Source organism: Anser anser, assembly GCF_964211835.1.
Source record: "Anser anser genome assembly, chromosome: 3".
Classification (NCBI taxonomy): domain Eukaryota; kingdom Metazoa; phylum Chordata; class Aves; order Anseriformes; family Anatidae; genus Anser; species Anser anser.
The window spans coordinates 59,119,701-59,147,148 of NC_139722.1; the positions used below are offsets into that span (position 1 = coordinate 59,119,701).

At 36.6% G+C, this 27,448-nt stretch overlaps 1 protein-coding gene across 4 annotated transcripts in view; it reads left to right on the forward strand.

The window, feature by feature from the left end:
- Nucleotides 1–27,448, forward strand: part of LAMA2 (laminin subunit alpha 2) — a 379,619-nt gene that overhangs the window by 110,440 nt on the left and 241,731 nt on the right. For all 4 annotated transcript variants that reach the window (XM_083831898.1, XM_083831897.1, XM_083831896.1 and 1 more), the window contains exon 4: nt 3,293–3,535. In XM_083831898.1, coding sequence (XP_083688024.1) covers nt 3,293–3,535 — 243 coding nt within the window. The remainder of the gene's footprint in view (nt 1–3,292; nt 3,536–27,448) is intronic.

Sequence of the window (27,448 nt, forward strand, 5' to 3'; positions counted from 1 at the left end):
AGCTGTTCAGCTCTCTAAATTGGTATTAGCTGAACCCCGCTAAGCATCCCCCCCCCTCCTCCGCCTCCCCTCAACATTTTCAATTACAGAATTTCTAACTGTGAGCAGAATGTTTGAAACCTGTGTAACTGTCTCTCAGGACAGTGATAAAAAGAGACGCAGGCTAGATGGTTGTTTGATGAATCTGGAGAGCCACTCCATCTCTAAATTAGGGTTTCTCTTAGAGTTGGATGCTAGACTAAAATGAGAAGGTTAGTTATTTATAAATAGCCAATCATTTGAATATTCTTGCATCAAAACTGTATACTCTTATTAAAAAAGAAGTACAAAAATCCAAACAATAATCTGTAGCAACATATGTGAACTGAAATATGACTGAACAACTAAAATCATAAGATATTGATACTGGCCTTTTAAAACAAAAGTGAAAAATAGTGCAGATGCAATATTTAATTTGAGATGTCTAATGTCCTGTCCGTGTAACATATGTGATGCCTGATTCCTGGTCATGCTAAGTACTAGAACTTAATGGACTGGGTAGCCTGATGGATGCAAGGATGCTGTGGTTCTGTGTACCCACTCAAAAGAGAGAGGCCACCCAAATGGGAGGTGCTTTGAAACAGGATTTAAAGAGAAAATAGGACTGGCTGCAGAGATCATGGTCTGGACAAACATGCTGACTGGACAACTATTTATGTCAACTGTTGTTTTTTTGTTTGTTTGTTTTCATCTACTTTTTTCTTCTATCTTGCACTTATTCCTCCCTTTCCCTACAAACCATCCCATAATAAGTTATATACAGTCCAAAAATATTATTTCCTGTTCATCTCCTAATGAGCTGTACCACCCTGTAGCCAATAACCCCTGCTAGTCTGCAAGGTGTTCTGAAATAGCAGTTCTAGTTGACTCATCTGGATGGATTTCATACTGGACTGATAGGTGTTTGCCACAGTTTATAACAAAACATGAGGAAAAACCCTTTCCAAACTCCTCAATAAAGAATACCATGTTTACTTGGCCACTGAAATGGAATAATATACAACCATATAATTGTGGTAAAGAAGTAGGTATGCAACTTACACCAGATTTGCTGATTGGAAGCCTCCTTTAGAACTATTACATTGCTCTGTTTGGAAAATGAAATGGAAATATTGAAAATCTCTTATAAAATTTTGTGGTACTCATTTTTTTTCTCTCTGATGTTCTGACTTACATGAAAGATAGATTTATTTTTTAAATAGTAGTGCATGTGGGAGTCAGGCACAATGAGATTTCCTGCTTCGCTAGCTAACCCTAAGCAGATTAATGATTCACTTCAGCTCTATCTGAATAATATTAGTGTAGCGAATTATCCTGTGTAGTAGGATGCACTTTTCTATGTCTTATGAGGCATACAGAAGAAGATACAGTGCTATAACTTAAACTGTACTTCACAACATGTGCTTTGCAGATCTCACTACTGAGACAATTACTACTGAAAATGAGACCCAGGACTCATTTTGTTTCTCATCTCAAGGATTATGTTGTCTATAATTTGAGAATAGCTCAAAGGACTATTTAGACTATTTCCCTCCCAATCCCATAATTACACTATGGTCACATGAGCAGAGTAAGTACAGAAAAGGCACCAGCTGTACTTTGGCAGCTGTGTTAATGGACTGTTATATGCCACCAGGCAGCTTGGTATTGCTCCGTTATGACATTTGTATCAGCAAACTTTGATCTCCAGGTTATGTTCTATTGGACTTGTACTTTGACAGATGTGCTCTAAGGTTGTACAGTTGTTACATCATTTGACAGGTGTCATCTTATTGATGCTATTTTAAAAAGTAAAGTAGATGTGCTCCATGAATTACCCTGTAGAAACAGAAGCTTGGTGCTACTATTTAGTAGGAAACTTGGCTCCATAAAGCAGAGCAGTTTTACTTTTTTTAATTATGAAAACAAATACAGCAAAGCTCAGTGATACATTAGACTTTACTGGTATTAGTATTCTTATGCCACTAAACTCTAGCTTGATGTAATAGCCAAAACATGATTTGCTAAGCAGCTCCCCAGTAAAGGAAGGGTTACTCTGGTACCTGAAGACAATTTTCCAGTTGTTTGGAAAAGGGACGTGTCAATATTTCATCCATGACATAGCCTTTCTTTAAAAGCCATCATTTGTTGCCATCTTAAGTGCACATATTATATTTTTTAAGCACCTTATATTTTGTGTGTGTCTTAAAACATAAATCTGCTGTATGATTGGCTTTTCTGATGGAAATAGCTGCTTCCTTTCCTTAGCTTCAGTTTTACCTCAGTAACATCTAGATGTTACTTGGTTTAAAAATAATAATAATACTGTGTCACTAATGTATGTCATTCTGCAATTGTGAATGTATTGGTTGTGGCTTGTGTTCCAGCAAGCCTGTAAACAGCAATAAGCCTTCATAAATCAATTGAAAGGGCAGGTGAAATGGACCATAATGAGCACTGATTGCATGCTTGCATTCTGTTTATAGTGATATTTGATATGTCTGTCCTGTAAAGCTTATTTATGGCCACTGTGCTGAGTCATGTGATTTAAACAAGAATGTTTTATAGAATAGTTTCAGTAGGATGTGATTACCTTTCAATGGCTTAAACCTGTGTTTTTTCTTAATAGCAATGAAGTTTGGCAACTTGTAAACATTGCAGAAAGTATATGTGTATAAATACACAAACAGAAACAAAATCATTTATTCAGATTGAAAATACTTGAACATAAGCTTTGCAAATGTCTGGTGGAAACTGCAGCTTAACAATCACTTATTAAGTTATGTGAAATTTAGAGTGCTTTTTAATTCTATTTGCAAAGTCTGTCCTGGCCTAATGCCAGGAGGTTTGGGCTGGGCGTTAGCAAAAGGTTCTTCACTGAGAGGACTGTTGGGCACTGGAACAGGCTTCCCAGGGATGTGGTCACAGCACTAAGCTGTGAGAAAATGCACTCAGACACATGGTCTGATTTTCAGGTGGTCCTGTGTGGGACCAGGATTTGGACTCAATGATCCCTGTGGTCCCTTCCAATTCAGGATATTCTGTGATTCTAAGGTAACAAATCTTTTTTTTCAGAAAAGTTAATGGAGAGTTTGTTTCTATATTTGAAGAATTTTGATGGAATCTGAGGCCATAGTGCATTTATAGGGGAAAAAAAAATCAAACATTATTATATTTCCCCTTCTTAGTTTGGTAGGTATTAAGAAATTGGAATAAGTTTTAAATCACATATTTATAGGTATGTTAACAATTTGGCTATTTTTTTTTCTTTCAGATTTTCCAGATTGCATATGTTATTGTGAAAGCAGCTAACTCACCTCGACCTGGGAACTGGATATTAGAGCGTTCTCTGGATGGTGTAGACTATCAGCCATGGCAGTATTATGCTATCACAGACAGTGAGTGCCTGACACGTTACAACATTCATCCACGTCCTGGAACTCCATCCTATATAAAAGATGATGAAGTTATATGCACTTCTTATTATTCCAAGATCCATCCTCTGGAGAATGGAGAGGTAAGATCAGATGTCACTCCATACACAGTAAAAAGAAAAAAAAAAATATTTTGCTTAATTAGCAAATATGAGTCTTGAGTAGACAGTGTGTGTTGGCATGCTTGAAAAATGTGGAGGTGGCATATTTGCAATTGTAAAAAAAAAATATGTTATTTTATGTGGTTCTTTATAAATGCATGATATACTCTCTAATAAGCATATTCTACAAAGTGAATAAAGAGATAGAAGAGTTATTAGGTAGAACTAGGTGCTAGTACTTATACAACTTCAGATGCTTGAAATATGTTCCAGTGTCACTTGTGAGCAAAAGTGAAAATACTGGGAAAAATCATGGACCCAGTGAAGTTGTTAGAAGGTTTTTCTTCATGTTGCCATTTCAGTCCACATGTATAAGTTAGGATGTTAAATGGTAATAATTTTATTCAGAGTTTATTGTATTTAAAAGTTTGCAACTGACCCTCTGCCCTTGTCTATACCTATTCATTCTTCTATTGTCAGAGGTGTCTGTTATTTCATTGTGAGTCCAGACACATGAATCATGAACCAGTCACTAGTTTTAACTGACGGCATAGAAAATATGTGGTGGAGGGGAGAATGAGGAACTCTGGTTGTAAGGACTCTTACCAGGTAAATGTAACAAATGTACCTGAAAATGCAGACTTTTTGACCTCTTAAAATGAAGAGAGGGAAATCTATATGTACCAAATTCCAGCTGTATATTTCTTCGCAGTTTTATTTTTCCAACACTTGCTCTGCACGAGTTGGTAATTCAAGGAAATGACATGCGTGTGTACTAGATCTGAAGCATATATTTATTTACAGATTCTTTCATGTCTAATGATATTCTGTGAAATTTTAGCCTCAATATTTATTCTTCTGCTGAATGTTCCATTTTTTAATAGTTTATTTCTAAGTAAAGAAGTACAAACTTATTCTATTTTGTTCTTCTACATGGAAAGCAACATTCAGATGCAAAACTGTTAATGCATATTATTTTTGAGTACCAGATATGGATATGTATACTTTATTTACATTCACAGGCAATTTGTAATGCCAGGTGCAAAAGCAGGAAAAGAAAGTTTCAGTGTAAATATCCTCCTGATATACTATAAAAAAAAAAGTAAGCTTGGATCTACAGTATGCTTGCATAGATTGTCAGACAAGAAATCACTTGCACGTCTATAAAAAGTCATCTCAAATACTTGGTGTGTATGCGTAATTGTATCATTTGAATGGGTATTTGTTCTTGTAGAATCTAGCAGTAGCAGATAAAGTGATATTGTCAGAAATCGTGCGTGCGTAAGTGCTACGTTTTCAAAACGTCTCCAATTGGATGCTTTTTGAGGAGGGAGCAGAACACAAGCGAGCAGTTTATTGCACACACCAAAATTTCATAGTTTCTTTAGGAGAATATTTCTGCAATGAAAATACAATGCCAAAGTAATTATTCCACTGTTTCAATTGATTTACATTGTTCAATTTCTTTGATTATCTGATTTTCTTGCAGACAGATATTGATTCCAGTAGTCTGCTGCCCTCTTGGTTAAACCAATGTCTCCTTGTGTTCTTCATTGGCTGAGTTAAAAAGCTATTCAGCATCTCTGTATATAGCCTTGACTGAAACATTGACTTAAGTCCCGTTGACTTGAGTGGAACTTAATTCCTATCTTAAGTGAGAAATTAATCATTTTTAACGTGGTCCGATGTGCTGGAGTTGGTGTTGCGCCCCAAACATAGTAAAAATGGCGAGCATCTGATAAACAATTTCTTTAAACAGGAAGATCTGGAAGAAGGGAAGAATTCATCTGTTCAATTCCACTCAGAAGAGTGGAGTACTCTATGAATACTCTATGAAAAGTGTATGATTTAAGCCTCCCTAATTTAATCTTACCTTGCACAGGTAGTTGTTAGTCAGAGATTTGGCCCTAAGACAGAAAAAGATAGAACATTTTGAAATTAAAAGCCTAAAGCTTAAGTTTTATAGCAACTGGAAGAGTATCATTCCAAACAAGTTAATCAGCTTGCATTTTAACTTTTTTTTTTCTGTGTGTGTAAATTAAACAGCAATTTAATCTGTCTGAGTAGCTATAGACAGCCTTATAAAATACACTTTAACACTGAATAATTCTTTTTCATGTTTAATCAAACATTTAGTATGAAAAATAATGTAGTTCATACCAATATGAGATTTACTTGCAATTTTTTTCAAGGTGATATTTGCTTGGCTCCTGGTCTTTCAGTGGAACTACATTTGCATATCACTTTTTTTTGTCCCAGGGTAGGACTTCTGTTCTACCCATCAGACTGATAAGATTTGTAAAACTGACAGAATTATGAAATATACATTAAGTACCTTTTCTTTCTTTTCCTTCAAAAACATTGAGCTGTTTAGGCACACAATTCTGGTGTATACTCAGGAAACCTGATGAAGTGCAGAAGTTGCTTAGGTAAACAAACCGGTTCCAAAGCCAAATCTACGTTTACGCTAGTGTCTTAAGTTAGAAAAAAACAGAGTATGTCAATTTTATGTGTACGTTCAATAGTGATTTACTAAATCACTGACATTTTAGTCAGTGATTGATTAGAGTATTTCCAGAAATGTTTATTTTAAGCAAAATAATTTGGGCATTTAGTAATGTCAGCATGTACATGACAAATATTCACTTGTCCAATAGCATAAATAAACAAGAAGAACATAACAACAACAACAACAAAAAAAAGTGATTTATCTTCAGGTCAGTCTAAGCAACACAAGTTTACTTCTCTGTCATACGAATAAATAATCTGTAGACCAAGAGCTATTTGCATAGAATGATTTTATAGAATATTTTCATGAATTAAGAGAAAATTGTGTGATGAAAGCTTCTGAATGGTGAGCACAGCTGAGGCATTCTGAAATAGGGAAATTTCTCCCTGAAGTGTAGACTCAATTGCGGAGATTGTTGAGATTGTATCTACACTGTTTAAAATCAGTGATTAAAAAAAAAAAACAAAAAACAGGGAGATCCATGTGTCTGTATATCATACCAGCAAAGAAGGTTTTTAGTGTATGTTTCTGATACACCATCAATAACTGTAAATGCTGAAGTTTTCCAAAATAGATTTTTAATATGAAAAAGCAAATTCTACTGTCTCTCTGTTCCCGAGTCAGAAATGAACTGAAAGTGTTCAGTTATATTAATGAATTGCTCATTATCTTTTTAAAGCGAGACACATCAGTTCAGTAAAAGATCTATTTATTTATTTATTTTTAATGCTGAGAGTTGTTTATATAAGGGGTAATAACTGGTGGGATGGGGCTGCTATTTTCAGGAATAGAAGAATGCCCATTTTGTGACATTTTCATCTTTACATGAACACCATATAGGGGAGGTATTTGTTTTATTTCCTCAGATGATCGTTAGGTTGAGAACTAAAAATTAGTGGGTTACCATAGTGATTTTTGCTTCATTTCCTTGACACACAAGCCTCTGATGTTTACATCTAATTCATACCTTTTTATTGAAATATTTCTTATTCCGCTAGACTACAATTTGTGTCAAAGCTTTTGTATCTTGTTGAATAGATGGTTTTAAGGCTCTGGACACAAACTTTCAATGTCTTTTTTGTCTTTTTTTTTTTTCTGTGAGGTATATGGAGATTTTTTTTAGTAAATGCTTTTTTTTTTTTTTTTGAATTAGCATGTGTTGTAAGTGTTTTGATGTATGGGAATCTTCCATCTTGCTTGTGGATGTTTCAAAGCTGGACCCTCTGAAGACTTTAAGTGCTCTAGTTGATCAATATAACGTTAGGAAAATATACATTTTTTTCATAGAAAATAAAACATTCTGCCAGATCTATAGTTTGATAGGTAATCAAATAGGAGTTAAAAATTAAAAAAAAAAAAAAAAAAAGCTTTCTTCAGGCATATGTAGCTTTTGAATACTTTGTATAGGTTAGAAGAAAATATTTAAATCTAAAATAATTTTGTTGTTTCTGTAGTATAAAGTAATTCTTCATGCAAGCAGACAACAGCAGAAAGTTAAATCCAGTGAAGACAGAAGGAAAAGGGTTTAATTTATCTGATACAGAAGCAGGTGCCTTTATTAAGAAGTCAAGAAGAAAAATCTCTAATCTTCTGGAAAACACTGAATTTCTCAATAATAAGGTTTTCTGAAAGTATAAAAGCCAAGAAGAGAATGTGAATTTAATTTTCTCCTTATAAAAATTGGAATAGCCAACTGACTAGTCCATATGAGTGTAATCATGTAGTGAAGTGCTGTCAGAAGTTTGTTTTTCAATAATTATAGTCATTATAGTTGCACAGTAGTTACGTGAACTTACAAGGAGAAGTCCTTCCCTTTCTGTGGGTAGAATGTCAAAGGACACTTCTGCAGTTGGGTAGAGTTTAGGTTAAATGGAAGTTACAAATACTGAGCATGATCTGCCAGTTTGGTAAGCAGATTTAATAAGAAAAGGAGGAATTAAGAGAGTAGAAGCTGAATTGGTTGTAAATGAGGAATACTTTTTTCCTTTTTTTTTTTTTTTTCAAAAGACTGCATATAATTGTGTGGGTGAAGCTGATGGAAAAATCTTTAAGCAGGACCACATATATAATACTGCTGTCTTTTTCAATCTGTGTTGCCCTTTGCCAGAATGATCAGATATAAGGTGTTCTGAAGTTCTTGGGCAGGGTAGTATTACTATGTAATTTCTACTTCCTTATGTAGTCTGCACTTGCTGTTAATCCTCTTGTAGAGACTAGTTGAACCGGACAACAATGTTGAAACCCTTACTACACATTTTTGACCCCACCCAAGAAGGTTTGCGCTTGTCTCTGTTCTGTTAAAGATCACAGGAGATGTAGATTACCAAAATACTAATTTTATCCTTGTTTTTCAAGCAGGAACCCTATTGCTGGGTTTAAAAAAGAATTGTGCTTATAGCAAATATGTATGCCTCTTGACAGAAAGGGAAAACTTCCTACAGCCAAAACATTTTTATTATTCAACTCTGAGCATGAATTTCTAACCTGATGTAGCTTGACATATGCACAATTGCATTTGACTTTTGTCCCTAAAACTGATATATGACTCGCTTTTATTTAGTGCCTAGCAATTAATTCCACGTTCTGGTATCTGCTGTACAAAGAATCACCTCCTATTGTTTTGTTTTAGTTTAGTTCCCACTGATTTCTTCTGAAGAGGCCCAATTATTCTACTGGAAGAACAGTCTTGTGAACTTCTGAGCAGTCAATCTATATTTACTTTCCTAATAATTTTTTTTAATTTTACAGATTTCTGTCATGTTTTTACTTAAATAATCTCTTTTTCAAGCTGAAGTGTCCTATCATAATCTGTTGTTCTTCATATGGAAGGTATTCCATAAACTTCTTCATCTTCTTGTCCTGTTCTGAACTTTTTACAGTAAGATTATGTTGACTTTGAGATGAGGAGACAGAATTTGAGGTGTGGGCAAACCACAGATTTATAGTGGTCTAATTATGTTTTCTCCTTATGTTTTCCTGTAAACCTGCTTTTGACTTCTTGTTTTGGATTGCAGCTGAGCATTGTTGTTCACTGAAGTCTAATGTTTTCTCTAGGAAAAAAAATAAACTCTATATAAACTGTCTACCACTTCTGCCTCACTGGCTTCCTTCCCATCTTCATGTGTTAAAATTTGTATGTTGTTTCCTTTCTCATAGTGATCTTTCCATCCTTATTTATTTTACCTCTTCATGATCACATGATCATATGTACTTCACCAGATCATATGTACTTCCCCTCTTTTTTTTTTTTGTTTAAAATCAATATTGTTTTCAATTTACTTCTTTACCTTATAATATTCTCTAGCAGTTACTCTTTTCTCACCTTTCCTACAGTTCTTAATGGACTAAGATGTCAAAGCAGTGAATGCAGTGCGGGTATTTGTATAGACAGATATAAGCATATTGTGCTGGCTAGACCAGTTGAATGGACTGTGTTGTACCTCAAATGTGTTTAATATCTTTAGCATGATTCTACTGCCAGAGAAATGGCAGGTATTAAATTGAACTGTGTCTTCTGTAAGAATATGGTGCTCATGTAGCTTTTGTGCAGGCCTTTTGTTAAGTTTGCTAAGATTTCCAAAGCATAAAACTTTAACCTTGTTCTGTCAAAGAATTCAGCCCAAAGAAAGGCCATGTTTTTACAGTGGGAGTGGTAGTACTAACAGCTCATCTTAATAAACTTCCTAAGTGACAATTTCAGACGAGGATTCCTGAGCAGAGAGAATACTAGGTAGTGGATTCGGTTCAGCTTCCTCAGTTTTTTTTCTTTTTTCTTTTTTAAATAACCATAAGTAGTGTTAAATGTAAAGTATTTGGCAGTATTTTCAGAAAGGTATTAACACTAATACATCGTGCTTATAAGAGATTTCTGGGATGCCTAACTATTGATTAGTAGAACTGCATAGTATTATTTCCCTATTCAGGAAGGTTCAAAATTAGAGACCAAAAGACGTTGGCAAGTGTTTTCTATGTCAACAACAGAGTGTAAGGTTCTCTCTTTTTAGAAAGGAAGCTCTTCCTGCCTACTATATTGCCATAGCCAGCAGTAAGACTAAAGCAGAAGACTAATGGGGGACACAGGGGGGAAGTTATGGTGGGAGTTCAGTAACCTGCTTCCTTCTTTCTCCACAAATGAATTTTCTTGTCACCATTATTATAGTGGTGAGAATGATATTGCAATCAAGATGATACTTGTGTTGCTCCTTCAAACACTTAACATCCTTCTTTTGTGATGGTAGCAATGTGAATGTAAGGTCAACATTTTAAATCTGCTTCTGTAGTTAATAAAGACTACGTGTGCTCATTCATTAGTTTTTATTTTCTTCAGTCAAGTGGAATTTCACAGTGTGTACTAAACACGTAAGGAGGATAAATAGAAACAAGAACCTTAGTAATAGTCTTCTGTTATTTTGTTCACTTGCCATACTTACTACTTGATTGCTGCTCCTCTGCCCCTTTTTATATACCTCTCTGTGGTGCATGTCTTAGCTCACTTTAACCTTCCCCCATGCCCTGGTAATGTGTCCTCTGGGCTAGTGTCAGACCAGCGATGCTGGGGGCGTTGAACTCTGCTACTCCCCAGTATTTTCTTGGTAGTTTTCTCCTCTTTATACCACATTGCTTGTCCCATTCACTATAGTCTCATTAATTCACAGAGAAGGATGGGAAGAAAAAGTGACTTGCAAATGAACTTCTAAGTGCAATTCTCCCTGTGGCCAGATTTAATCCTTTCTCACTAGGAGTCTGAGACTGTCAATACTAAGAGGGCAGAAGGTCAGAATTTTGGGAAGTATGCAAGACTGAAATGTATTCAGTTGTAGACTGAAAATGTTGTGATTACTTTTTTTCCCTAATAAACAATTATATGATGCTACAGTAATTCAAAAAAATTTTGCACATTTGTGGATAGCAGTATTGATGCTGCCTTTATAATTGCTGTTTTTAATTTTACCTTCTCAGCACCCTAATCTGTATTCAGCATCTTCTCTTTATTGTGGAATAACAATCTAGATTATGAATTGACTGTTCCCATTGAATTACAGTGGAAGGGTTTTTTGTTTTGTTTTTAAATAGGATGAGATGTAGAACAGACACCAATATGGTAAAATTAATAATAAAAAAAATAGCAAAAAATCAAAAGAAAGCTTCAGCTGGTAAAGATTGTATCAGATACTAGCCTTGCATGCAAGAACGTGCTCTGCTTTGCAGGTTTTTAGCAGACTGAGTCAGGCTAATTACCCAGTTGGCATTGCTTCATTTTGTAAAAAATAATCTATGGGGCTTTCTCTGGAACTGTCCCCATCAGCTTACGATCATTCTCATCTTCTTCCTTTTATGTCTTACATACACAATTAGTATTTTTTTAATGATTACTAATGGGGACAGACAACAGAATCCTTAGATTACAGGTGCTTCTTATTAAAGATCTTTTCACTTAAGTCAATAACCTTTGGATCAGTTTTCTTGGTGAAGGCTGTCTAATTTAATTCAGTTCCACCACTTCACTCATTAAACGCTTACTGCTTAATGTTTTGGATCACATCGTACTTTGTTCCCCCCTGTTGGCCTTCATTTATAGTTTGTTTGCTTCCCTGCCACACACACACCTTCTAGCTACAGCAGATTCAGGAAGACTTATGGTCGAGCTGTGGATTTGGATATCACCTTGTTGTGTATGATTAGTCTCACAGAAATATGTTACATTAGTACAATGTGAGTCTCCTTTTTTGAGTGCTATGAAAGTATAACTTAGCCTAAAAAGTTATTAATGGAATAACTAGAATATGGATTTTCTTTAAGGACTCTGGCATATAAAATTTCAGTTTTCAAAAATGGAAATTAGAACAATCATGAAAGAAACAGTTTACAAAAGAGAGAAGACGGTTTTGAGGTTTAATCAGAGATCCACATCTAGTTCATTTTATTGCTTTTTGTTTTTTTGTGTGCATGCCTTTCTTTGTTTGATTGAGTAAAATTAAACATGAGCAGCTCGTCCAAGGGGGAAAAAAAAAAAAGATTTAACAAATGATTTCAAAACAAATGGGGAAATTTTATATATTCCATTTACACAATGCTATGTTGCCTCACTAATGTAAAACTATTGATTAACACTTCCTGATTTTCTAACTTACTTTCATAGATATATAACAGGAAAGAACAGATTAGGCATTTGTCATACATGTGCAATACTATTGGATTTTTTTGAAAACATTTAGAATTTGATTTAAGACAAATATAAATGATTTTGTTATGCATGATGAAAAGAGTCTTTGTTCAAATATTGTACACCTAATCTTGCAAGTCAGTAATTTAATGACATTATAACAGTATTTGCTGTTAATGTTTACCTGAGAAAAGGAAAACTAGTAAATTTTTCAGATTGATAGTTGCTACTGAACTTGAATTTCTGATATTTAGTATTATAGAAAACAAAGTGGATATAAAATGTATAATGTACTTTTAAATTATGCACCAGAGAGGAAACAAATGTTGAAGCTATTTATAAGTAGCACAGCAATCTGTCATTATTTTAAAAACAAGAGGAAGGATATTTAGTGGTGCATCTCTGTTGGCCAAGTTGGAATAAAAATTTCTTTTGTGTTGTTAGTCAGACAGTCCATTTTCCTATCTTGGCATGTCTTCTGTCCCTGAGCAGAAGCTGACATCATAACTTCCATGATTTCTGGAAAAATAGAAAAACTGATTAATCATATGAATCATAAAACTTAAAAAGCAATAAAGTGACAGTATGCAAAGTACATACTCTACACAGCAGTCTTTCAAATTGATTAGATGATTTACCTTTTTTGTTCTTTAGCATCCTTCACTTATTGATTGCAATTCTTACTGAATTGAGATGACAGTTACTCATCTTTACACAGATCTATGCTAGTTTTCCATATTATGCCAGGAGAACTGGTGTCTGTACATGTAGTTTTCTAATTCAGCACACCATTTTAGTGTTACATAGGGAAGTGGTATGTGTAAGTCATGGTATTTGCTTGTAATGACCCAAACATGCCTTCTTTTGGGGCCTAATAGCTGATTTTTGGACAGTAGTAGATTTCATTCCAGTAGAGAAACACTGTGTACTTGGTAACTCAGTGAATTTTTTTTTCCTCCTATTGTGCTTGATGGGGGAAATGAAGATCCTCAGCAGATGGTTATCTTGGGGGTGGGGGAACTTGTACTTGAAGACCTTGCCCACACAGATGAAATACTTAATAGAAATTTTTGCTTACATGAAATACGATGTGTAATCACTTTCCACTAAGAGGTAAAACCCCAATCGTTTATTTACTTTGGCTATTGCAATTTGTGTAGGATTATTCCTGATATGAGGAAAATAAATACAGCACCACTTTCTGAGTGGTTTTTGTTTGTTAGTTTTGAGTAATTGCTACCAGTCATGAATAATTACTGGGAGGAAGAATAGCTTAATTCTCATTTTAAATCAGTTTGGTGGCCAAAGGCATAGAAGGGCTTACAGACTTGGTAAAGATAATAAGCAGCTGAAAGATGCAGAAATGAGACAGAAAAAGCAGTAAAAGTTATAAAGTAATTTAAGACCAAGGACTGGGAGAAATGTAGTGAGTGTCTGTGGTTCAAATAATAAAACCTTTATTATCAAAAAAAAGTGTATGATTTTAAAAAAGATTCATTAAATTCATTAAAATCCACGTAGACTACATGGAGAAGTAATTTTGATCAATATCACCGAAATACAGACATACAAATAGGTCAGCCTAAGGCCAAACATAGGTATGCTTTAATGTGAGTGCTAAGGAGGTTATGTAAAAGAAAATCAAAACCAAACAGTATAGTTCACCCAGAGTTTTCATTTTAAATGGAGGTATCACAATAAATTGATAGAAGGGAAATTAGTAACTGAGACGCTGTAATATCAGTGTACAAATGCTTTGAATACAGTCCAGAAGCCAGATAAGAAGGATGGGGAAAGCACAGAGCCAATTTGGGTGAGTAGACAAATCGTATCAGAATCAACACTATCTGACAGAACTGATATTTCAAGTTTAAATAAAAAAGTTAGGACTGCACTACCACATAACCAAGGCTAAGGAGGCTGTGAAGGCAAACATGAAGGCAAACATAAACACTATGTTAGCTTCCCATAGGCAGGTAAACTGTCACAATGGAGTAGAAGCTGATTTTTGAGTGATCTTAAATCTTCCTACAAGAAGCAGTCTATTTGGAGTAATTATAATAAAGGAAATAACTCAAAATTTTGTGAGAAGAGTGCAAGGTAGGCTGGTTCAAAATGCTGTTATTTAAAGACGGTTCTGTGAAATGGCAGATACTATTATTCTCACGATTTCCTCCTAAAAATATTTGCAAATACAGTCAATACATCTCTAAAGATGGAATTGTATTTTATATGTTTCTTCTTAAACAATTAAGAGTTTATGCATGATACTTATCCAGAAAAAAATCCTAGATTATGCAAAGAAGATGGCAGGATAAAATACCAGAGTATGTAATAGGCATTACAAAGCAAGAAACATCATATACAAGATCTTGTTCTATCAAGGAAAGTAAGATTTTTGCAAATTAACCTAAATTCACAGTGATGCATACAAAATTGAAAGAGAAGCAAAACACTGCCACCCCATACCAAGAAAATGACTCTGTTAAGTGCCTAATGAACAAGATGAGAAGCTTTTTCAAGTTCATCAAAATATTAAAGCTGAGAGGCAACTGAGGTATAATAGGAGTGTCAAGGACAGTAAGTCTATTGCAGGTGAAAGCATTGGAACGGGTTGCCCAGGGAGACGGTGGAGTCACCATCCCTGGGGGTGTTTAAGGGAAGGTTGGATGTGGTACTTAGAGACATGGTTTAGTGGGTGACATTGGTGGTAGGGGAATGGTTGGACCAGATGATCTCTAAGGTCTTTGCCAACCTTTATGATTCTATGAATTCTGTGCCTTGAACTCCCTAAAGAGGAACTTAAAAAAGTAGTCACAGTAGAGTGTCTCTTTGTTTTAGAAAATGTTGGATGGGCTTCTGAAGGAAGAACAGTTTTAAAAACAAGTAATAAAGTCAATACTACTAAATCACCAGTTTTTTGGTCAAAGGTACAAAAGGAAAGTACCAAAGGTGCTAAATGAATTAATTAATTACTGGTGTGGTCAGCCTTGCTTTACCTCCATAGCAGAGAAATGGTAAGGTGGAACCAGATTTTCAAAAGTGTTCCAGAGTGCATCTGGAAAAGTGCAGATTATGTCTTATTTCTGTGCCAGGTAAACTAACAGAAGCATAAAGGATAAAAATTAGCAGGCACATGGATAAATGTGACATGGAGAGAAGTCAACATTGTTGCTTGGAGCAACTAATCAGAAAACACAGAACTCACTTCCAAATCTATTGAAGTTCTTGAAATAAATCAACAGGTATGTAGGTAAGAGTGATTTTGTCAGCATACTCTTCCAAGACCGATGACCAGTCCAGTGGCTGTTGACAAGGCCATTTATCAAAACTGTAAAGAAATCATAAGCTAGGACAGAGTAATCTCTTACTGATTGCTTATCACTTAAAAGATGGGAAATAAAGGTGTAAATATTCACCTGGAAAAAGGTAACAGTGCAGTCAGTCTATTCATAAATAATCTGAAAGTGATCTAATCAGGTGAACAAGGTTTTCAGATATATAATTATAGGAATAATTACATTTTAATTTGACTGCAGAGAGCTGTTGCAGGATCTGGATGATTGGGATTAATATCAAGTAAAATGCAGTATTGATAAATGCGAAGTGTTGTGTACGTAAGAACAAATAACTTTGCTTGCGTGTACACACTGAGGGGTTTTCTGTTAGTTACCACCACTTAGAAAAGAGATCTTTGGTGAAACATTCTCCACAAATCAATTTAATACCCAGTTGTCTTCATAATCCAAATAAAACATTGTGTTTCAAGAAAAAAATCACCCTGTTCAAAACAGAAAAATTTGTAACAGCATTCTACGCATCCTATTCTGTGTGCTCATTCTGTGAATATTGTGATTCCCATTTCGCCACTCTTTAAAAAAAAATTAAAAAAATCTCGTAAAACAAGAAAAAGTACAGAAAAAAGAACAGAGTAGTGGAACATGTTTTTATGTGAGAAGTTATTAAATCAGCAATGATACTTTAGACATGAAATGGTCAGAAACCTTTTCAGAAGAAACAGTGCACCAGTTTTTGCACAGAATGTACTAAGCCATGGAGTCAAGAGTGCCCGAAGTATGAATAGGATCAAAATCTGTTAAACAGTTTCATGGGAATTAAGTTCATTAAGCAGTCTTAAAAATTCAGTTACAAGCTCCAGTTTAAGAGGTGTTAAGGCTGCACGTTGTCAAAATATAAGAAAGGTATACGACAAGCAAACAGGCTTAAAGTAGAATTATTTTCCAAAGCATCCCTACTGGCTGCCATTAGAGACAGAAAATTGACTAGTAGTGTACTTGGTGTAACGTTTTCTGGTTGTTTTAGTGTTTTGGGTCTGGTTGGTGTGGCAACAAGTGGCTAAGTGGGGAAAGGAATGGTGAAAACCCAATGTGATTAAAAAAAAAAATAAAAAAGCTACCTTATTATACATGTCGTTGTTTTTCAGATTTCATTTATTGAAAATATAAATAATAGAGAGTTTGACAACTTTAGTTTCTGTATCAAAAGTAAGCAATAGTATTTTTGTAACTTTACAACAATTATCCATAGGAGCAAAGAACAAAAAAAAGAAATGGTTTTCATGTACACAATCCATCTTTTGTATTTCACAGAAGATTCATGATATTCCCGGCCTTTTCTATTCGTTCTCTGCTATCTGCTACTTAGGAATATGTATTTCTTTTCTCCTGATTTTTCTTACATTAGCTCCTGTAAAATATTTCCAAGTTTGAAAAGATGGGGTTCAAAGTTGGAGAGGGATCAAAGTTTCTTATTCTACATCTGAATGTCAGATTTCTTCTTTCTTTTTAAAAAATTATAAATGTTTTTAAAGGCACTGAATGATTACCGTTCAAAGGGATCCCATCTGGTTTTCGAAAGTATTCATCAGTGTGTGTTCCAAATGATATGACACAGCTTTTGGTACAATTTAGACTCCAACACGGTAGAGTAGTTGTAATGGACTTTACTATATATGGGTCTGTAATGCAAAAATCCAAGAGTTTTGTTTAAATTTCTCCAGTTCAGAAGTCTTCAGAGTTGCAGTTTGAAACAAGAATGCTGGAGTAATATAAAGCATATTACTGAAGTTTATTTAATGATAACATTCAGGAGCAGATGTACTTGTTTACTGTTTTTAACAGCATTATTTTTGTATCCTGAAACCCTTGCCCTTCATTCAGGAACAGATTAAATCCTCACATTCTCACTCTTTTACATCAGTGGTTGTGTTTGGCAGCCCTTTGCAACTGCTTACATCTGGACAAGTTTCTGTGGATTTTCTTCTGGCTATAATTTGTCTGTAGTTCCACAATACACTCCACAGTACACCTAATTCAGGAAAGATTCTAGTGGAAAGTGCCATGAGTTTTTATGACAACCATATAATGAATAAGGGAAATCATAATATCTTGGTAGGAAAGTTTTGTTGTTGTTTTTGCTTTTTTTATTGTTTGTTTTGGCATAGTTAGCCCTTCAGTTACCTTTTTGGGTCAGTATGCTTTTTATCAAAATCTTCAGGAAAACATAATTTTCCTGTTCTAGTCATTTATTTAGAACTACTTGTATCACTCATAGTCATTGTTCAAAAAGAACTGTATTGCTTTCAAAATAGTAATGGAAAAATGGCCTCTTAAGATAGTGTACTATTTAGTCTTTTTTTTTTTTTTAATGTGTTTGACAGACCTCTATATTTTTCCGTTAAGCAGAAAGGTGGTCGTGGTTAATTCAGAGCTACCAGTGTGTGTCACCTCTGCTTGATCAGAATCTGAACTAACATAATTTTCAGAATTGCACTGTACCTGGAGTAGCCATTGGCATCAGCCACTGAGGTGTAGCATGGCTTCTTTTCTTATTTTGTTCCTAGTCTGCCTGCATAACAGCAACTAGGTTAGGCAGTAGCTCTGTGATGCTGACAAAATGCAAAATGGAATGACACTGGTCATAATGCATTTTCAGCTATCAGAGGTCAGATCATTGTTGTGTATGGTGAAATTTAAAACAGCTATCGTTTGTTGATTTAAAATTATGTCACCTGTGGCAGTGTGTTAAAGAACCTATAACAAAATGCCAATTTACCTGGTCATAGATAACTTAAAAATACTGGTTCAGTATTTTTCGTCTTTGAGAATGTTCCTGAAGAGCCAAGCCTTTACGTTTTTCTGCAGCTATCTTGTTAGTTATTAATAAGCATACACTACCCCTTTACTGTATTAAGAGATGGAGTTTCGTTTACAAGTACACTTTGAAAAGCCAGTAACACATTGCTGTGTTAAAGTACATTATTCCTGGCCTCGCATTGTGTTGCCTGAATCCCTTATGGACTGTGGTATGTCTAGCTGTTGCTGAAATTATAGCATGGTGTAGTGTTTCCACTTAGTTAAGACAGTAAGAAAAGAAAATAAAAACTGGAAATGACAAATATACTCTCAGGGTAATCAAATTGCTTATTATTCTGTGATTTATTAATAACTATTGTTCTGACAATGAGCAGTCTGTTTAAAAGTATGCAAGTGATGTCTTTGACAAATTATTTCTTGTCCAAAAATGACAAGCCTGTGAATTACAGAAACTGTACAAAAGCAGTGGCTAGAATAAGCAATATAAGTTTCAGGTGAAATTGGATATAGGAAAATGACAAAAGCTAGTTAATCAGAACCGAAGAGATGAAGCCTTATTTAGCCTAAGCTGTAGGGTATAGTTGTCAGTGACACAATAGTATTTGCTAAACAGTTCATTAAGCTGACATTTGCCTGTATTCTTTGGGGGAATGAGTTAGTTGAGATAGAGTCTGACATGCATAGCCCTTGACATTTTAGTGCATGCTTAAGCACTGCATTTCAAGCAGCTCTTGTACTCATTAGCTAGGCATGGAATGGAGTTGTGCTTTCACTTACTAAACTATTAATTTATTAAGATTGTGAGATATTTATTAGAACTACAACAAACCTTGCCAAATACATTCTTTTCTCATATACAATTATCATATATATATTTATGAAGAAAAATTGGATGATGAGTTTATACTTACATATGATGTATATACTTGCTTCTGCTATTCTAGTTTTGAAACCAGCTCTAATGATAAGCTAGTGCTTGCACTAAGAAAACTCACAGAATTTTCATCTTTAGTGTTTAGATATAAGATGTCAAAAGATTAATTAATCAACAGTAATATTAAATCTACTGCAAATGACCTATTTGCAACAGATAATTAAAGCCAGTATTAGGTAGGAAAATTATGAGAGCTACTGAATCACCTGTGGAAAAAATGATGTTCAGTATTGTCCATCTTCATATTAATGTGCTTGCATAACTTGAGAATGTAAATCTTAGAGTACCATACTCATTAAATAATTTTAAGACTGACATATCTGTCTTCTCCACTGATGATTATCATGTAGCAAGTCTTTTTTATGCAGGACAGAAGCTTTTCTCTCCTTTATGCTGCTGTCTGAGATATTTTAGTGAGAAATTGACCTTTTTGGAAAACGTTTTAGGTTCAGAGCACTGCCTTACACAGAAAATTAGGCTTGAAGCCCACAATCTTGATATGATGGCCAAAATAAGCCACTGAGTACTTAAAGTGAATTCTTTATCTCTTCTAGCCAAAAATCATCATGAAGTACTGGTATTCCTGCTCCATCTCTGTGACAAATGGCACTAAGTAGCCTTCATGTATTATGAGAGAATTATGTCTTCTAGTTTATTGAACATTCAGAATATCAATATGCATCAGTGGAAAGCATACTGGTTAGTGATGCGGTTTTCTTGAAAGGCAAGTGAAAATAACTCTGCGCCATATAGCCAAACAGCTGGGGTTTTTTATATCCTACAAACAGCTTGAGACTGACTGCATTCAATTTGCTTGGCAAAATAACCAACTTCAAATACCAAAGTTCTAAGTGAAAAAATATATCACTTGGATTCATGCATGTATATTTTAAATATGAATGAGAACATTGTGCACACTTAAAAATTCTTTAAAACTTCATTTGTTGAAGTGTGTTAATCTTAAGTAATTTAGCTGATTATAAATTTTCATGCAAAGCAATTGCATTTTTACTGTTACATTAAATAAAACAACAGAGGCAACTAACATGATTCCCATGTTTGCACATCAGTTCATGCAGAAAGGTGTATAGATAGATGGCAGTGCAGAAACAGTGTGTGTGTGCTCAGCTATGTCAGTAATACACTACTGGGCACAATCCCCAGCACTGACTGGAGCATCTACCCCAGTACATCAGAGGCCTTGACTCAGACTGAGTTCCAGGGGGAGGATGCAGCTCTTCACTTCTGGGTCTGCAAAAAGCGTATGGGGCCTCTTGCTGATGTTCGGACAGAAAGAGATTGTGTCCTTGTCTGCAGAAAGTTTGATCTGGTTAGGGATTTGTGTCACCAAGCAAAAGAACCGCAGGAGAATGTCAGCAGACTGCACAATATCAGTGGTGACTGGAAAGATATTAACTGACTTTTCTCTGGGACTCTGCAGCCTGAACACACAACTGTAGCAGAAGAGGGGCAGGTAGAATCTTTTTGCTTGTTGGTTCAGAAATGGAGACTCCCATGGTGGTGAAGACCGGAAACTGGTGACTTCTGACTCCAAGAGGAAAGCTGCTTTCCTGCCTGCAGATGTGCTACTACAGAATAGGTTCAGTGGGTGGTAGAAGATTAAAGGGCTGTGAGTTCTGTTCAATGCGGCATCTGAGTCAGCTGAGCCTAAATCACCCAGCAGCAGGAAGCGGTGACTGACAACAGTGGGAAACAAGCTCCTCCATGGAAAGGAGGCTGCAACCTGGCAGTGTGACTTATCATCGAGGGAGGTTTGCTCTTTGTCAAGGACTCAGCTCCAGGCTGTTCTGAAGAGATTGCTGAGGCTTGTCCAGGCCGCAGAATATTACCCCATTGTTTTTCTATGTGGGCACAAATGATATTGCCAGGGAGACTGTGTGACTCTGGCAGAAAGAGTCAGGAGCTTGAGGGGCCAGGTGGTTTTCCCCTCATTCCTGCCATTGACGGAGAAGAGCATGAGGAGGACCCACAAATCCTGTGGGTCAACAACTGACTATACCACTGGCATCAACAATATTGATAGCCAGGCAGGGGAGGAAAGCTTTACACTAGGATCAGCAAAGGAGGTAAATGACAACACACAGTATTGAAGAAGTCAACATGGATTTGTCAATGACACAGACAGTGAGATTGAATGCACCTTCAACAAGCCTGCTGATGACACCAAGCTGGGTGATGTGGTTGACATACTGAAGGGAAAGGATGCCATCCAAAGGGGCCTGGACAAAGTTGAGAAGTGGGTCTGTGTGAACCTCATGAAGTTCAACAAGGCCAAGTGCAAGGTCCTGCACCTGGGCTGGGGCAATCCCAAGCACAAATAGAGGCTGGGTAACGAGTGGATAGAGAGCAGCTCTGTGGAGAAGGACGTCGGGGTACTGGTGGATGAAAAGCACTTAGAGCCCAGAAAGCCAACCATATCCTGTGCTGCATGACAAAAAAGTGTAGCTAGTAGGTTAAGGGAAGTGATTCTCTCCCTCTACTCCACTCTCATGAGACCCCACCTGGAGTACTGTGTTAAGCTGAGGGGCCTGAAGCATAAAAAAGATATGGTCCTTTTAGAGCAGGTTCAGAGGTGAGCCACGAACATGATCAGAGGGCTGGAAGACTTCTCCTATGGAGAAAGACTTCTCAGCCTAGAGAAGATAAGGCTTTGGGAAGAACTTATAGAGGCCTTCCAGCACCTAAAGGGGGCCTACAGGAAAGCTGGGGACGGACTCTTTGTCAGGGAGTGTGGTGGCAAGACAATGAGTAGTGGCTATAAACTAAAAGAAGGTAGATTTAGATGAGGTATAAGGAAGAAATTCTTCACTATGAGGGTGGTGAGGCACTGGAACAGGCTGCCCAGAGAAGCTGTGGATGCCCCATCCCTGGAGGTGTTCAAGGCCAGGCTGGATGGGGCTTTGAGCAACCTGGTCTGGTGGGAGGTGTCCCTGCCCATGGCAGGGGGGTTGGAACTGGGTGGTCTTTAAGGTCCTTTTCCACCCAAACCATTCTGTGATTGTACAACAGTGTAGAACACACACACACACACACCCCAACATAGAACACGCGCACACACACAGGCTGGCAAGCAAAGGGTGCTGGCTGATATGGACAACAGAGACCTTGAAAACAACAAAAGCAAGCTGAAAGGGGTCCAGCTCATGTATACATACAAATAAGGAACTGCTGAAAGGATTGCATCATGAAGCTATTGTGCCCTTTCTGGGCAATCAGTGTGACAAGGGCCTAATGAAAGTGCCTGTTCACTAACGCATGCAGGAAGGGGAGCAGACATGAAGAATTAGTGGTCTGTGGGAAGCTGCAAACCTACAAGCTTACCAGAGAGATGGGGTGGCATAATAGTTCGCTGAAGTGCTGCAGTGAAGGAGTATAGACTTTAGGAAGGACAGAAAGGAAAAGTGGGAGGTTTCTCTCTATGTTACAGAGCAGCTGGAGTGCATGGAGTTCTGATTAGGGACAGGTAATGAGCCAGTTGAGTACTTACGTGTTAGGATTAGAAGACAGATCAATGTAGGTGATGTTTTGAGCATAGCTACCATAGGTACAGACTACTTATTCAGGGAGAAACCTGTGAGGCCTTCTTCAGACAAGTGGAAGAAGGCTTGCATTCACAGGCCCAGGTCCTCATTGGGGAATTGAACTACGCTGATAACCGGTAGAGGGAGACAGCACAAACCATCCAGGATTTTTCCGAAATGTATTGATGACAGTACTATTAACACAAGTGTTTGAAGAGCTAAGAGATATACTCTGTCTATACCTCTTGCTTTCAGAAAAGTAAGAACTGGTTGGGAATGTGAAAGCAGGGGGCAGTTTTGGCTGCATTGATCACAAACTGGTCAAATTCAGGATACAGAGAGGAGCCAACAAAGCCAAAACAGGTTCACTCTCAATTTTAGGAGAGTGGCCTTTGGTCTGTTCAGGCAGCTGCTTGCAATAATCCCATGGAATGAGTCATTCCTCACTAGGCCTATTACTGTTTAATCTCTTTGTTAATGATCTGGATGATGGGTCAGAGTGCACCCTCAGCAAGTTTGCCGGCAATAGAAAATTGGACAGAGTGGTTGATGCACCAGATGGTTTTGCTGCCATTCTGAGGTACCTGGACAGGCTGGAGGAATGGGCTAACAAGAACCTCATGAAGTTCAACAAAGGAAATTGCAAAGTCCTGTGCTTGGTGAGGAACAGCCCCATGCACCAGTAGAGGCTGGGGCCAGATGGTTGCAAAGCAGCTTTGCAAAGAAGGACCTTGGGGTCCTGGCGGACAACAAGTTACCCATGAGCTAGCAATGTGCTCTGTTGGCAAAGAAGACTAATGGTGTTCTGGGTTGTGTTAGTTGGAGCATCCCCAGCAGGTTGAGGGAGATGGTCCTTCCCCTTCTGCTCATCAGTGGTAACAGCACACCTGGAGTTTTATGTTCTGTTTGAGACTCCCATATACAAGAGAGACGTGGACATTTTGGAGCAAGTCCACCATATAGCTGAGAGGAAGATTAAGAATTTGGAGCATTTGTCCTACAAATAGAGACTGAGAGAACTGGGATTATTTTGCTTTGAGATAAGAATTCTAGTCACATCATTGAATGGTCCAACAGTCACCTGTCTGGAACATACTGCAAGTTCTCTCAGATATCTTTGTTACAGAAATTAGACTAGATCCATCAAAGTGTAGCACTGGGATCTGTAAAACTGTCCATGCCCAGCAGCTGAGAAGAACTATTGGCTGTGCTAATTAATACCACCTTGAAGGGTGTTAGAAAGAGGCGTTGCTACTAGTGCTGAGAAGGAAAGAGTAAGACAGATTGTAAAGACGAGATTCTCTGAAGTATTCTCAGCATCACGTTAAAGGCTAAGTAGCTAGATAATTTGGGAGCACTTCAACTGAGAAACATAGGAAGAAGTTTAGTATAGACTGGTGTATCACAATATCTGCTTTTAATTGAATATACCAACACAACGGGCATGCCAGAAACAAGAAGTTGCTTACAAATGACCAAGTGGCTTGTAGAAGATGGGCACTATGGATTAAAGAATAATATAGAATAAAATTAGAAAGTCAGCAGAAATAAAATGGTGTATGAGATCTCTTTTAAATAAAATTCAGTACCTAAATGGGGACACCATATCAGCAACTGCCAAAACTGAAGTGTGGAATTGAGTGGGTCTTACCAAAGGAAGGCTGAAGTTGTAATACAAGTCTTCTGAAACCTTTTGGCAGACTGTGTAGTTGTCAGGATAGAATGTAAAGTGAAAGAGTGATTCTTGAACACCTGACCTCTCTTGGTGTGGATAGTAAAGGAATCCATGATTTACTGCACAACAACGCACAGACCCCAGTTAGGAGGATAACTGCTGTACAATTATTATGTAAAAATAATCAGAAAATTATTAAAATGTCACATTCCACGGGAAGAAAATCTGCAAAAGTACAATTTAAAAATAGAAAAGATGGTCAAACAGCTAAAAAAATTTTCAGGCAGCCTAGTTTGCTTGAAGATAGCATCATGCACACTCAGAACATATGCATGCTACATTTAAGAATGGTTCCAAAAATCCTACAGCATGTTTGAACCATAAACTGTGGAAAGATAAAAGATCTTAAAAGTAAACTAGCATCATCTCTGAATGAAAGTCATGTATTTTCCTCCAATCAAGGAAAATACGTAGGAAAAAAAGCTCCAGCAAATGAAACGTTAAACCACAGTAAAGATGCAAAATAAATAAATAAATAAATAAATTTTGAGTGACTGAATATGAAGGTGAAATAAACCTTTTTTCAAACACATCAGATTCAAGAAGTCTGTCAGAACTGGTGGGCTGAAAGATGATCAAAGAGCATTCAAGGAAGATAAGGTCATTGCAGAAACACTAAATTAATTATTTGAATCAGTTTTTGCTACAGAAACTGTCAGGAGAGTTTCTGTATTGGAACCATTATTTACAGGAGAGGAATTTTAGAACTAGCAAACTAAATTGTTAACTGAAGAAGTGCAGAAATAATTGATAAATTGAATAGTGAAAGAAACTCAGGGCTAAAATAAGTGAATTGCAACAGTAATTGTTTAATTTCTCAATTATAATCAGGCTCAATAGCTGAAGAGTTTGGGTTGTCATATTAAACAGGAATTTTTTTTAGTAACCTTGCTTAGGAATCCAAGGAAACTACAGATCTGGAAGCTTGATGCTAGTACCAAGCTAATTACTAATTAACAAATCTGATAAAGAATAGAGCTGGTAGAAAGATATACTTGTTTTTTACAACTGAAGAACTAGGAATTAAGTGAATTTAGTAGGAGACAGGTTTAAAACAAGCAGAAGAAGATTTTTTTTACCCCTACAACAAGTAAATTAGAGAAAATCCTTATTACACGATGGACGTAGCTTCTAAAAAATGAACTGAATTTAAGTTGAGACTGAGTTCATGGAAATTTCTTGAGGCTTACCAAATGTGTGGAAATTGTATATGGCTCAGGCAGTCCATGGGGAAGTGTTAGGTATGTTTGCCTTTGTTCTATCCTTAATAGGCTCCAGTAGTCTTGGCTATTGTATGACACAGGCTACTGTGCTAGATAGGTCTTTTGGTTCTGACACAGTACATAGATTTTAATTCACTGAGGTATTTTGAATATCTATAGCAGTGTCTGTGCTGTTCAACATACTCATGGGCAATTTGGAAAATCAGAAAACTATAATAGCAGTATTTGCTGGTAACGCAACATTTAAGATAATTTGTTGTATGATACTAAAAGAAAAATACGAAATTTAGTGTTGATAAAATAAAGGTAGTGTAAGAAAAAAAGAATTGTACATGAATGCTGATTGGTTAATGTTGGACTAAATTCTCCTCAGAGTACAGAACTTATAGTCATTCTCAACAGTTCTCCAAAAAACTTATCATGCTGAGGCTTAAAAATGAAAAGAAATTGACTATTCACAATTTCTTCAAATATAAAACTAGAACACTCTCACAGAAATGATTCATGATCTGTGTTCCAGGTTTAAAAGGAAAAATAATAATATCACCACCAAAAATACAGGTTCTTTCTGTTTATAAAGAAATAAATTTCCTCCTATAGTGACAAATGTCTGTAGTGGTAAAAAATATAATGGTGGAAAAAGGGAGTAGACTAATACTAGAGAAAAATGCAATCGGTTGACATTAAATTCTATGACTCAGATTTGGTGGGTAACATAAGAAGCATTTAGACTGTTCAGTCAAAGGAAGTGAAGATGGTGTAGCAGAAAGATCACTCTCTAAATGCCCTCTTTCTTATACCGCTTCCTAACAGGTTTCTACTAGCATCGTTTGGAGACAGGACATTGAATTTGGCAATCTTTGGTGTTATAAAATGGCTTTTCTGGTTTTCCATTTAACTGAGGTATATATTTTTTTCAATAACTGTTAGAAAATTTGGTTCCAAACCAAATCCAGAAGATAGATAACTTGGTAACTAAAATAACTTTGATATGTTTTTTATATATTAAAAAGATATAATTTTGAGTCTGATCCTGTTTAACATCTTCATTAATGATTTGGATGATACGACAGAGTGTACCCTCAGCAAGCTTGCAGATGACATAAAACTGGGGGGAGTGGATGATATGCCAGAGGGCTGTGCTGGCATATGGGGACGACCTCATCAAGCTGCATAAGTGGGCTCATAGGAATTGTGATATTTCATAGGAATTTCATGAATTTCAACAAGGTCCTAAATCTCAGGAGGAACAACCCCAGCTGTTTTCCATACTGGAAAGGGATCTGGGAGTCCTGGTGGACACCAAGTTGAGCATGAGCCAGCAATGTGTCCTTGCTGCAAAGGCTAATAGTATCCTAGGCTGCATTAGGCAAAGTGTTACCAGCAAGTCAAGGGAGGTGGCCCTCCCCCTCCACTCAGCCCTGGTAAGTCCACACCTGGATCACTGGCTCTGGTTCTGGGCTCCCATATGCAAGAGAGATATGGACATCCTGGAGAGAATGAAGGGCTATAAAGATGATGAAGGGGCTGGAGCACCTATATATATAAAGGCTGAGAGGGCTGGGACACTTCAGCTTAGAGAAGAGAAAGTTCAGGGGGTATCTTATCAATGTATATAAATACCTGAAGGGAGGGTGCAAAGAGGATGATGCCAGGCTCCTTTCAGTGGTGTC